Below are 12,500 nucleotides of genomic sequence, written 5' to 3'. Positions count from 1 at the left end.
GAAAATGGAAATGTATCTTTTGCTTAGCTTTTACTTTCCTGCGTATCCTCTCCTTTCCTCTTCTTACAGTACAGTACCATATAGCTCTCCTTTGCTAATGGAAGGCAAGAGGAAACACTCTGTGTTCTCTGCGTACATGTAAGCCGAGTGCTGTGACTGACCAGGGCATCAACGCGTGTGGGCGGAAATTGAATGCAGTTGTCTTTGGAAAGAGGCATCTAGTTACTCCAGAATATCGTTGTACTCTCTCTCTCTCTCTCTTTCTTTGTCTGCCCTCATCCTTTGCTTTTGCACGAGTTTGCTGTGATTAGATCGGATTGGTTCTTCTGCCTTCCCCCTATTTTTTTGTTTGTCTTTGTTTCCACTCTCCCTTAACCTTTAAAATAACAAACATTTCCTATCCCTTTCTTTTAAGGCAAATGCAGAAAACGTCTCCATCACTGTTTAGAAGGCATTCTATGCAAACACGACTTTCTATGGTATGTACATCCCCTTGTACAAACTAAAATGTGTTTGCAACTTGTATCAGTCCTTTACACCATTTCTAAACATCATAACGTAGTCGATTCTTATTGAAATTGATTCATCTCTGAAATGATTTTGATAGAATAGCTAAATATATGAATGCAGCAATTTATTTTGTAATTGCCTGATAAATTCATCCTCAAGGCTTTTCCAGTTAACGGCAGTCTGCCGTTTGCTTAAAAAGTGCATTTTGGTTCGAATCCTAAAAGTAGAACGCTAGAGTTCAAACCTGCTGTCATCGTCGTGTATTCTCTTGCCACGTAAACCCATCTTTATTTTATGCAGAGGCAGCAGCCAATAATCATGCCTCCAGTACAAATGCAGGGTGGTGAGGGATATATGGAACCTCATCTCTCATCTCAAGGTATGAAAAATTGTGCTGTTGAGAAATTAAATTTATTAGGTTGGAGACGTCAAACTAATAGTTTGCACAGGAAATGCCAGTCAATTTCAACACATTTCGTTTTCTTGTGGATCATTAGTTGCATTTAAAATATCACACATGCTAACAATTATCTCTGTCCTTTTAGACAACATTCACCTGGGATTTCAGCAGAATAGCCTCTTCTTCCGCTCACAGACGAGCCTGGATCGAGTTGGACCTGATTACAGCGGGTTACAAGCACCAAACGGCAGCGTATACAGCACACCAAGCCTTGCATCGCTCATCACGCAACCTCCAACATACCTTCGACAGCACTCCCCAGTATCCTCGGACACAAGCCTTGCTGGCAGTGACTGCCTTGTGCCTGTTCGCGTAGACTATGTACCAAACCATCGCCACAGCGCGATTGTCGTGCCATCTTATCGGCCTACACCTGACTATGAGACTGTTGTGAGGCAACTGCGGAGCGGAGAAGTTGGGCCGCTCTACTCGGGTGGAGGTGTCGGTGGTGCCAGGGAAAGGAACAGCCGTTCACTGCGCAGTCTCAACCTTGGCAGTGCACATGCGTATATGCGGCCTGCCGAGGGCCTTGTGTACAGCCAGCCAGAGATTCGTGAGCCCCCACCGCAGTGCACCGGGCAAGCGGCACGTTATGCTTTTCAGGTAGTTCATCGTTTGCAAGACTTGGAAGTTGTTCATAATTTTGTATTTCATTATCAGATTTTCTTTATTGCTATTTGCCATCGACAAATTACCGGTGCAAAAATAAACCAAAACTGACTGCTTCACCCCTCCTCCCCTCTCCCACAATTTTTCTGTCTTCCTTGTAGTGCACATAATTTGACTTTATATGTAGATTGTGCATTACCCACATTTATGCTTTGTGTTTTGGTTCCTCCATTGTCATCTCTCAGTCCCAAGGCTATACGGCAACACGGCCTTTGCGTAGCCATCTGTCGTCACAGTCCCAGCGTGTGGCGCCCACACACCACCAACGTACAGGTGCCCCCTCCGGCCTGCCGCCACCTCCATATCCTCAACCACGACCAGCTGCTAGTACACCGAACCTGACTTTGCAGCAGCGTGCAGGAGGCAGCAACCCTGACTTAGCTGCGCGCCGAGTCTTGCATGCTGTGCAGACCTTTCAGGTAACCTCACAAATCCAGATGTGCAATGTTGAGCTGTTGTTGAAGTAGGAAGCAATAGTTCTCTGTTTCAGAGATTGATTAGAATCAAACTCAGGCATGTGCCGTCACCAAACGATCATGCTTGGTGCTTCAATTTTGACTTGGATTTTTATTTATATTCATGAACTTGAACTTGTATGAATTGTTCTTTCAAAAACGGTAATTTAATCACTTTGCATACATACATGGCCAGACCAAGTCTCAAAGTTTTCATTTGTCTTTGTGTAGAATTCTTTAAGATGTGTACATAGCCAGTAAAGGATGTCATTCTTAATGACCGAGGATTGTGGTGTTTAATACAGACTAGGTGTGCTTACCCATTGCTTCAATGATGGATTTAATCAAAAGACAGCATGTTGTACTTAATCAAAATGAAGACCAATTACTGCACTGTAGTCCCACCAAGAAGGAAGCCAAACATTAAAAACACACACATACACACACACACACACACACACACACACACACACACACACACACACACACACACACACACACACACACACACACACACACACACACGTGCTTGGCCGGCCGATCATGGCAATTTTTCAGGAATCGGCAGGTTGGAGTCAGTGTGATTACCAACTGCAGTACTTACTGTATACAACCCCACAACCTTGAGTAGCTTTCACCAAAAAACAACGCTGCATTTATATAGACGTTTCAGGGATATGTTGACAAACATTATTCTTTATAAATAGCTGCTTGTGACGATTGAAAAAAAAATATTTTTGGCTCAGTAATTTAGAAAACACGTTACTAAGGCAAACAGCTTGGAAATCAGGTGTTATTTCACAACTCGCTCAGGGCGGCGGAGCACGGGCCACTCGCTCAGGGCGGCGGAGCACGGGCCACTCGCTCAGGGCGGCGGAGCACGGGCCACTCGCTCAGGGCGGCGGAGCACGGGCCACTCGCTCAGGGCGGCGGAGCTCGGGCCACTCGCCCAGGGCGGCGGAGCTCGGGCCACTCGCCCAGGGCGGCGGAGCACGGGCCACTCGTCCAGGGCGGCGGAGCACGGGCCACTCGCTCAGGGCGACGTGGCGAGGCAAAAGCGTCCACAGAGAGTGAACGATTTGCTTAGAACACGTCGCGGTACCGCTGTCGACAATGGGTGCTCGGCAAGTGGCTTAAGCACTCATGCAAGCACTCCAATTTAATGGTTGATGAGGACCAGTTGGCCAGGCTGTTGATGCATACCATAAAAGACCTCCTCTCTTCCCCACCCCCCCCTCTCCCTCCCCCTCCCCTTCTCTCTCTACCCCTCACCCCCCCCACCCTCTTTCTCTCTCCCCTCCTCTCTTAGTATTACCGTCAGCGAAGCAACCACTGAAATTTGCCAGAACAATAATAAATGTTACTGTTGGTAGCGCTACACTAAGTTCCATTCTCACGTCTTCCTCGATCACGGAAAGAGGGGCTGCATGATTAAAAAGGGACATCTGTATGATTAAACGGACACAAAGTTTTTTTACCAAGTAAACCAATTGTTGTCCCCCGCCAGCCCGCCCCTCCGACAAGGTCAGAGACTGAGGACATAAAATGAGCTCCGACCGACTGATCATCTGTCCATGACCTTTTGTGTTCGCAATATTTCAAAAACCGGTGAACATTTAGCTTTCATATTGCAGATATCTATTCCTTATGACATTATCTCGACCTGATTAGATCATGGCGGAGATTGGAAGAATTCTGTTGACATGGCAACTGTCTCAGTCGCTTGGCTTGTGTATGCGATATTTCAAAAAGCTGTTCAAGATTTAGTTTTCATATTGCACAGATTTCTTCCTCATACCACTAAAAAGGTGGGCATCCGAGAGTATCAGCTCCTTGGTAACTTACAACAATACCATTTTTAATTCACCTGGAATGTAGTTCCGGAGAGCTTATGGGATGGAGTGTCGTCCGTCCGTCCGTCCGTCCATCTACAAATGCTTGAAACTTCTTCTCTGAAACTACACATACAATTTCGATGAAACTTTACCACAACATTCATCACTGTGTATGTACCAAAGTTTGTTCACGGCATTTATCAAAACGGGGTTTCAGGGGGTCTCCAGAGGGAATTTACAGGGATGTTCCCCCCCCCCTAACCCCAAGAGGTATATGCTTTCTCCTCAGAAATGGCACACAATTCCGATGAAACTTTACTTCAACCTTCATCACCCATGATGTACCAAAGATTGTTCGCACCATTAAAAAAAATCGGCATCTAAGGTGGTCTACAGGGGTGGGGGGTTGCCCTCCAAAATATGCATTTGCTTTCTTCTCAGATACCATTCCGATGAAACTTTACTACCACTTTCATCACCCATGATGTACTAAAGTTTGTTCACGTCATTAAAAAAAATTGGGGTATAAAGGGTTATACAGGAGGTGGGTGGGGGGCGGGGTTGCTCCCCAAAATATGTATTTGTTTTCTTCTCTGAAACCACACACACAATTTCTATGAAACTTGACCTGACCACAACCTTTATCACCCGTGATGTACCAAAGTTTATTCACGGCATTAAAAAAAAAAATTCCATAGGTATTCACTTTCTTCTCCATTACATATTTTGTGGGTCATCCATGCCTACCAGTGGTTCCCTGGTTACCTTATATCCAGCCCCTACCAGGTGAGCATCCAGGGGTATTGCCCCGATGTTTATTATTCTACAACAGCAGGAACCCTTTAGAATAAAGCGTGACATAGACGGACGCTTCTCCTTTTATTAATCGATGTCGTGCAGCCAATCATCTGCAAATTTAGTGGCTTCCTTTCTTTGTCGACCATAAATTTTACAATTTTAACTATCAGCCGATGTTTTGTGATTGTCCTATATGTTGCCTAAGTCTGTTTTCCACCCTCTCGGTTTTCTCAGGAAGACAGTTTGCCAGTAGTCCACCGCAGTTTACTGGAGGTCAGTGAACCCTTGCAGCGCTTTCGCGGTGTTCGGAAACGCAACAGTTTAGGTGCTGTACCACACGTTGGACCCATGCCGGGCCTCACCCTGGACATGGATTCTCTAGCACTTGGTCGCCGTGGGGAGACCGCTGATGCAAGTCTTTTCCCCGTGCCTTCGCCAACACACCAGGCAATTTCCCAGTCAATCTCAGCACCACCCCAACCCAACGGCCTACCTCCTCAGCCTCTGGGAGCCCAGTCTTCAGCCTTGGCTCAACCTCCACCACCGACATATAACCATAACAAGTCACTCTCAAATGCAACAATGCTAATTCACAGCAGTGAGAGTGAGGGTGAGGTATGTATTTGAGCAATTGTCCAGTCAGTTTGTCTCAGGATCACATATGTCCCAAACATTTCATCCGTTCTTGTTTCTCATTGCTTACACTCTGTAATGTGAGAGTCCTAGATTCTTTCATTTTGTTTCAGGGTGAGGGGGATGGTGAGCAGGAGCATAATGGTGGCTATGAGGTCACTCCAGGACAGACCGCTCTTTCTGAGGCCCAGTACAATGCAAGGTTGCAAGCAGCTCTAGCCCAGATACCTCGCCATCCACCACCGCAGTACCCTGGCCACACAGCACTACCACGTCGCTTCAGCAATGAGCTTCCACCCATCAGTCCCATCCCACCGTCGGTGCGAAGCTCATCCCACACTTTACCTCTTTCTCTACCTCGTTCAGTTGATAACATATGAAAATAATAGCTTGTTTTGACAGCCACAGATGCTGAGATTTCCAGTTGGAGTGGCCATCCCTCCTGGAGAAACGATGCCATGGTCTGCAGAAACAAGGATAAATTGTGGTGGTGCCAGTTCCCTTGTGCCATGCCTCTCAGAGCCAGATTTGATGGCTGCTGTAAAGGAACGTGTGCGTACAGAACCACCTCGTGAGCGTCCCGTTTCAGAGCTTTACTCTGTCACCGATAACATCGTTGAGACGGAATTTTTGCTGCGGGTGAGTCTTGTTATAAACAAAGCAAGCCATATTGTTCAGTGGGTTTATCGTTATTTAGGAGTGGTGCAACATGCATTTCTCCCTTCTACCCCAACCCACCCCACACACACCCCCGGTCTACATCAAACGCTTCTCATCCATCCATTCCATCCTCTGACTCAATTTACCCTCTGCTTGTTCTTACAGAGCATGGAGAAGAAACATGGCAGTGCAGCCGAACCGAAAAAGTTGGGCCCATTAAAAATGGCGATGATGAATGGCCTGTCCATGTCCACAATTCCCCTTCCTGAGGAGAGCAAGGATGAGACCTCTTTGACTCAAGGCATTCCTTTGGACGACAGGGTCAGGATGGTTGTTTTGCTTCCTATTTACTCCCTTTTCTTGTGCAGTTTAATACCAACAGGGCATAAACAATTAACAGATGCCAGGATTGTAACATGAATTGTTGAAAAAAAAATGTTCAGTTTAGTCCTCATGCTTGATTCAAAAGTTAACATTTTAAACGTACATGGGTGCAGATACAATGTCTCTTCTCCTCTGCCATCAGTGTAAGCAGCTGGAATTTCGCCTTGAGCAGGGTACCGTCCTCATGGAGTTTGAGCAGGTTCCCAAGCGACTCGTAGGTGCTCGTTGTGACACGGCACAGCTTGGCGACAATATCGAACGCAATCGCTTCCGTGACGTGCTTCCATACGAAGGGAATAGAGTGAAGCTGGTACCCAGCAAGGACAACCCGACAGGATACATCAATGCCTCACACATCCAGGTCTGTTGGTTCTCAGTTTTACGATGTGCTCCTTCCTGGAATTGTTTGATTCTGTCAAGGTTGAGCTTAATGCAAGCAGGGGGAATTCTGTCCATCTGTTGCACCACCTGAGGTATGGATCACAAAGCATCACTGCTTGATAACAGCATATGTCAGGAACATTTACCAGCTATTGATGTTGTATTTATAAGAATTATGTTGCTTGTTGAGATTTTGCCAACAAGAACTGACCTTTTTGTTTGATGGCTCAACCTGCAGATGGATATTGCTGGAGAGCATTGGAATCATATTGCTACCCAGGGGCCTCTCACTGGTACTTGTCAGGACTTCTGGCAGATGGTGTGGGAGGAAGGTGTTAATGTTATCGCCATGGTTACTGCAGAAGAGGTCAGTTTTGGGATGTTGTGTTTTTTTGCATGGTAAACTATAGTCGTTCTTGCAGTAGACTTGTCTCAGATTGGTCAACCTATATCAACCAAATATTTTGTGATTGTCAGAAGAGCAACGTTTTTTTTTTGTGGAAATCCCACTCCGTAGGAGGGAGGAAAGCAGAAGTGTTATCGCTACTGGCCCAAGCTGGGCTCCAGACACAGCTCCGTGACGTATGGCCGTTATAAGGTTACCACTCGCTTCTGCACAGACTACGGCCGCTATGCCACTACCGGCCTCAAGTTGAAACACCTGCCAGATGGACCCGAGCGCACAGTGTGGCACTTGCAGTACACTGACTGGCCTGACCACGGCTGCCCAGAGGATATTCCTGGGTTTCTTGGTATCCATCTAATCACTTTCATTTGCCCTCATTCGTCATTAAACCAAATAACTTCCTCCTCATTCTCCTTACAGCCTCCACCCCCCTCCTCACTCACCCTCACCCTCTCTACTCCTCAAGTTGGCTTCCTTTTTTTTTTTCTCACAACTTCACACCTCATTTCTCATTCATTTTTCATTTAAAGCTTTTGTCTATTGCCAGAGGTTTATTTTCAACCATTTAATTAACTTATTCCCTCCTTTTGGTGTTCAGTGTTCCTGCAAGCATCGTGTCCTAGTCTCACTAATGCTGCCCCGTCTACAGACTACCTGGAGGAAATAAAGTCTGTACGACGACATACAAACAACACTCAGGAGCTGGGGAGGTTTGGAGACGCACCTGTCGTTGTACATTGCAGCGCTGGTGTGGGTCGTACTGGCGTAGTCATCCTTACGGAGCTCATGATTGCCTGCTTGGAGCATAATGAGGTACCTGACCTCTAAACCTTTGCTTGCAATCTTTCTATCCTAAATTTGTAGTCAAATAGTGGAATGTTTTCACATTCTTATTCTTTTCCTTAGTGCCAGGATGTCCCAGAGGTGCTGAGCATGCTTCGAGAACGGCGAGCATTTTTGGTTCAAACGATCTCCCAATACACATTTGTGTACAGAGTCCTCATGCAATTTTTGAAAAACTCTCGCCTCATATGAAAACTGTCACAACTGAGTTTGTGATCAAGAAGCAGTGTGCAGTTGATTTCATCAACCTGGCAAATCCATGCTAAGTATGGGAGGGGGTGGTGCATGGATACTGCTCCTCTTACACATAATATAAAAGGGTGGAGGTAGGTCATGATTACTGCTCCTACCCATAATGTAAAACTTTTTGTTTTAATTTAAATCCTTCACTCTTCTCTTGTTCTGACTTTTAACCCCTATTTTATTAACCACATTTTTCTTACTGTTCCATCCTTTAACCCTCAGAAATGGCCAATTGTTTTTCATAAGATCTTATTTTGATCTCCTTAGCCACTCGTAAAAGCATCCACAGAAATCGATCACAGGTGAACAATGGAAACTATGCAGGGACAGGCTAAATATGGCAAACATTTTGGTAAACCTTTCCTGGTCATAGCCTCATGGAATCGCGAAGATGGCCAGGTGCAACTTTATGAACAGTTTTATACTTGCATGATTTCAAAATAAAATCCCAAATTTAATATCAACAGGGTTCATAGAGGGGGCTCAGAGAACAGTAATTTTACAAAACAAAACAAGTTGCTTCTAATAAGGGTTTTGTAGCCACTGTGCCTTGGTTTTTAATTTGCCTCTAATCGGGCAACGTTTTGGAGCCAACATCACATGATTTGATTTTTCTTTTTCAATTGATTTCCCTTGCCCTCAACAATGAAACCCCCATTGAAATGCACTGCTGCGTGCTGCCTATTACGATACCTACGTCATTTGAATCTTTTTATCCTTTTCTTGGCAAGGATTGAACAAATACCTCTCTGTGCCTTCACTTCGTGTTTTGTGTTTGAGATGTGGGGGATTTACGGAATTTCCATAAACACACTTATAGGATGCTCCGTTTTTTACAGATTCGGTTCGTCTTTTTTAACCCTTTGATTAATTCACCTCCACCTTCTTCAATTTTATTTTAATTTGCATTCACAAAAAAATTACACCATATTTTGCTTTAGGTCTTTTAACCTAATTTCGGTGTATCGTATGTTAGTACCAACACTCCGTTTTGCGTATCACACTGGAATGACATCGTAGAGCGATGGTTTTCATAATGGCCTTCGACTGAGAAATTACGTGTGTAGGCTCAGCACCAGAGCGCAGAGTGAGCCCTGATCTGGCCTGGCTAACGCCGCTCGCCCGCCAAAGTGCTCCATTTTGAAATAAAGTTTTTAAAATAAAATAAAATATTGCTGCTAATATATTTATACTCATAATATACAGTATTTGGTGAGACTTTGAATAGTTTGTGAGTTTATTGTGTGTGTGTGTGTGTGTGTGTGTGTGTGTGTGTGTGTGTGTGTGTGTGTGTGTGTGTACACGTGTGTGTGTGTGTATGTACGTGTGTGTGTGTTTTCTGCTTGTATCGATCGTCTAAGAGGGAGTGTTTGTGTGTGAAGAATAATGCTAAAGTGTTGCATGACCGCTTGATTTAGCATGGCTATCCACCCAACCTAGCTTGTGCCTAGTGCGGTCTGGAAATATTTTTAATGGTTTTTATTATTTTTGATTATATTTCTTTCCTTTTTTTTTTTTTTTCTTTTTTTGTAGACCCGTGTTTTTGTACACAGCGAAGCTGCGATTTCAAATGCACCATTTACACAGCCTCCAAACCTCACTCCAGTTATTTATTAATATTATGTAAATGCTTCTGTCTGGGATAGTTTGCCGAAAAAAAAAAACTCATACCACATTTCAGTATTTTCACAAGTTTTTATTTTCCTGTTCGTATCATGCTTCATTTGGTTGACACACTTTCTGTATAGAAGTGCGTTTGTGATCATTATGTTTCATCTTTTAATTATTCTGTACAGAAAACTCGTTTTATAAGATGTATTGGGATGTCTATTTGTACTCACTGCTGGCAAATAAAGTCAAATATGAAATTTGCAAACTGTTTGCGAAATGAAATATGCTGAACATTCATGAAATGTTTTCACAAATCGAGCAACTGCACCGCCGTCTCATTTCCCCAACCTTAGCACAATCTTTATTACCCCCTTCCAAAGCTCACCCTCTGACTTGCAGGTTTCAGTGTTCCTTCTCTCTCTCCTCCCCCCCTCTTTCTTTTTGATCATTCCGTTGCTTTTTTGTGTTCTAGAGTTACCCTGCTGTTCTTTTGTCAGTCTATACCCTCAGTCACCCCACTCTTCCATGAACCTTAATCTTGTCGAGAAAAAAAAACATTGATCCGATCAAATGGTTTTCACTTGAAGTGAAAGATCACGCACAAAAGGATGATCATTTCCATGCGTTATTTCCATGATCTCCAGTGCCTGCAACACAGCGGAGGATTCAGTGAGAGAGTACCATTGTAGCAATGGAGAAACAAAAAGCTTTTCCTTTCACAGAGATTTACTTATTCCATTGCAATACAGTATGGCACTAGGATAGCCTAGCCCTAGATATATGTGCACTCATCTGTGAGCTGTCTCCCTTGGGTTTGAATAAATTGACCCAGTTAAAAACTGTCACCCATGTTATTTGCATGTGGGGTGAGGCAACAATGCGTGTGACATTCATTGGATATTAAGCTGGGTGTTCTGTCTGCCAACATTACTTGATGTACGTTTAAGATCCCATGGTGTCTTTTGTGATCAATGGGCAAATTATTGCCAGCATGCTGAATGAATTGGCAACTCTTCCCAAAACGTCAGGCCTGGCAAGGCAGTTCTTGGAAGACTTGGGCAAAAAACATTCCTCAGCCGACCCCACAATGCGGAAATAATTGAGGTCGATAAGATTGTATCATTACCTCCTCCGCCACCGAAACTGGATGGAGGTTATGTTTTTCACCCCTGTCTGCCTGTCTGCCTGTCTGTCTGTGACCAGGATATCTCAAAAAGTTAGACAGATTTGGAGGAAACTCGGTGGAAAGGCTGTGTGCATGACGAGGACGAATTGATTTGATTTTGGTGAAGATCCATTAAAACCAAACTGTTCAGCCTGGTGGAGGTATGCGCTCGACTGAGTGTCATGTCAGTTCTTAATGTAATATATTAACATTATAATATCAATATATTACATAATGGATCATACAATAGTGTATTTACATTCCACAAATATAGTTTGCAATCAGCCATTTGCTCCTATCCTACCACAAGAAAGAAAGAAAAAAAAAAATCTTAATCAAGTGCAACATACATCTTGTTTGTAAAAATGAGTGGTGTGTGTATATATGTATATATGTATATATGTATATATATATATATATGTATGTATATATATATATATATATATATATATTGTTGTGGTTGACGAAATTCGCAAACCACCATTCAGGTCCCGTAGGTGAGATATCTCTGTAAGTATATGTGTAGTTAGCCCAAACCCGTTGTTTAGAGGGAATAAATGTCATTCATTCGGGCTGCGACCCTTTTAGATAGCCGTTTTTCTTTTACTATCTTTATTTTGGACCAACCGCCATTACTACCACCACAACCACCACCAACCGCATCTCGACAACCACAGCCACCTTCTCCACAACCGCTTTCACAACAACCACTTTAACCAAAACCGCCCAATCACACCACCATCACAACCTCCTCAACCACCAACCGCAAAGCCGCTTCACAACAACAACAACGCCAACAAACACGACCTTTACCGTCACATCTCGCTCTCGCAACCATCGCATCACCGCCATTCCCGCGCCGCTTGTGGGCACCGATACTGGACTCGTACAGGGCGCGCACCGAGCAGCGGGTGCAAAAACACCAGCCTTTCCGAGAAATCGGATCAAGAATGATTCACGCCCACTTCTGTTCCGTCCTATCAGCGAGCGTGGGGCGATTTGGCCCCGCCTCCAGGCGCGTCGGAGTATAATCGCTATATGCAGATTCGCGGATCAAGAATGATTCACGCCCACTTTTCCTCCGTCCAATGGGGGAGCGTGGCTCCGCCCCCGAGCCGTTCCTGATCCAAAAATCTGCATATGATTTCTCCTGTCGGACTATAAAGCGCCGAGCGCGGAGCGAATCGAGGCAGTTGGGAAGAGTTGGAGAGTTGAGAAGAGAAAAGAGTTGGAGAGTTGTGGCGGCGGCGAAATCAGTCGAGAGAGTGTCTGTCGGGGTCCGGAGAGGCTGGAGAAGCCAAGAAGCTTTGTGGAGGTCTGCGCTCGTGTCAGAGTCGGGGAGCTGCGGAGAGGGGAGGCCGGTAACGCGGTTGAGGTCGCAGTGGCGTCGCTCGTCGCGGGACCCAAGCCAGCCAGATATCCTTCTCCCGAGCATCAACAACCCCCC

The 12,500-nt window shown here is 44.8% G+C and overlaps 2 protein-coding genes across 10 annotated transcripts in view; one reads left to right on the top strand and one right to left on the bottom strand.

Moving 5' to 3' along the window:
* LOC147014822 (tyrosine-protein phosphatase non-receptor type 21-like) overlaps positions 1-10,153 on the top strand; it is a 149,476-nt gene extending 139,323 nt beyond the window's left edge. For 4 of the 6 annotated variants that reach the window (XM_085853124.1, XM_085853123.1, XM_085853125.1 and 1 more), the window contains 14 exons: positions 70-138; positions 416-479; positions 811-889; positions 1,056-1,573; positions 1,825-2,058; positions 4,962-5,342; positions 5,474-5,680; positions 5,763-5,999; positions 6,186-6,341; positions 6,547-6,765; positions 7,024-7,152; positions 7,303-7,537; positions 7,841-8,004; positions 8,098-10,153. In XM_085853124.1, the coding sequence (XP_085709250.1) occupies positions 70-138; positions 416-479; positions 811-889; positions 1,056-1,573; positions 1,825-2,058; positions 4,962-5,342; positions 5,474-5,680; positions 5,763-5,999; positions 6,186-6,341; positions 6,547-6,765; positions 7,024-7,152; positions 7,303-7,537; positions 7,841-8,004; positions 8,098-8,226 (2,821 nt within the window). In that variant the 3' untranslated portion in view covers positions 8,227-10,153. The remainder of the gene's footprint in view (positions 1-69; positions 139-415; positions 480-810; positions 890-1,055; positions 1,574-1,824; positions 2,059-4,961; positions 5,343-5,473; positions 5,681-5,762; positions 6,000-6,185; positions 6,342-6,546; positions 6,766-7,023; positions 7,153-7,302; positions 7,538-7,840; positions 8,005-8,097) is intronic. The other 2 variants (XM_085853126.1, XM_085853127.1) reach the window with 2 other exon arrangements.
* Positions 9,514-12,500, bottom strand: part of SMYD2 (SET and MYND domain containing 2) — a 173,093-nt gene continuing 170,106 nt past the window's right edge. For all 4 annotated transcript variants that reach the window (XM_085853136.1, XM_085853137.1, XM_085853135.1 and 1 more), the window contains one exon: positions 9,514-10,535. In XM_085853136.1, the coding sequence (XP_085709262.1) occupies positions 10,455-10,535 (81 nt within the window). In that variant the 3' untranslated portion in view covers positions 9,514-10,454. The remainder of the gene's footprint in view (positions 10,536-12,500) is intronic.

Source organism: Eptatretus burgeri, chromosome 13 (assembly GCF_056783735.1).
Source record: "Eptatretus burgeri isolate ZD-2024b chromosome 13, Ebu_testis_v1, whole genome shotgun sequence".
NCBI lineage: Eukaryota > Metazoa > Chordata > Myxini > Myxiniformes > Myxinidae > Eptatretus > Eptatretus burgeri.
The sequence above is the reverse complement of the archived record's forward strand: the minus strand, read 5'-3'. Positions and strand labels throughout refer to the sequence as shown.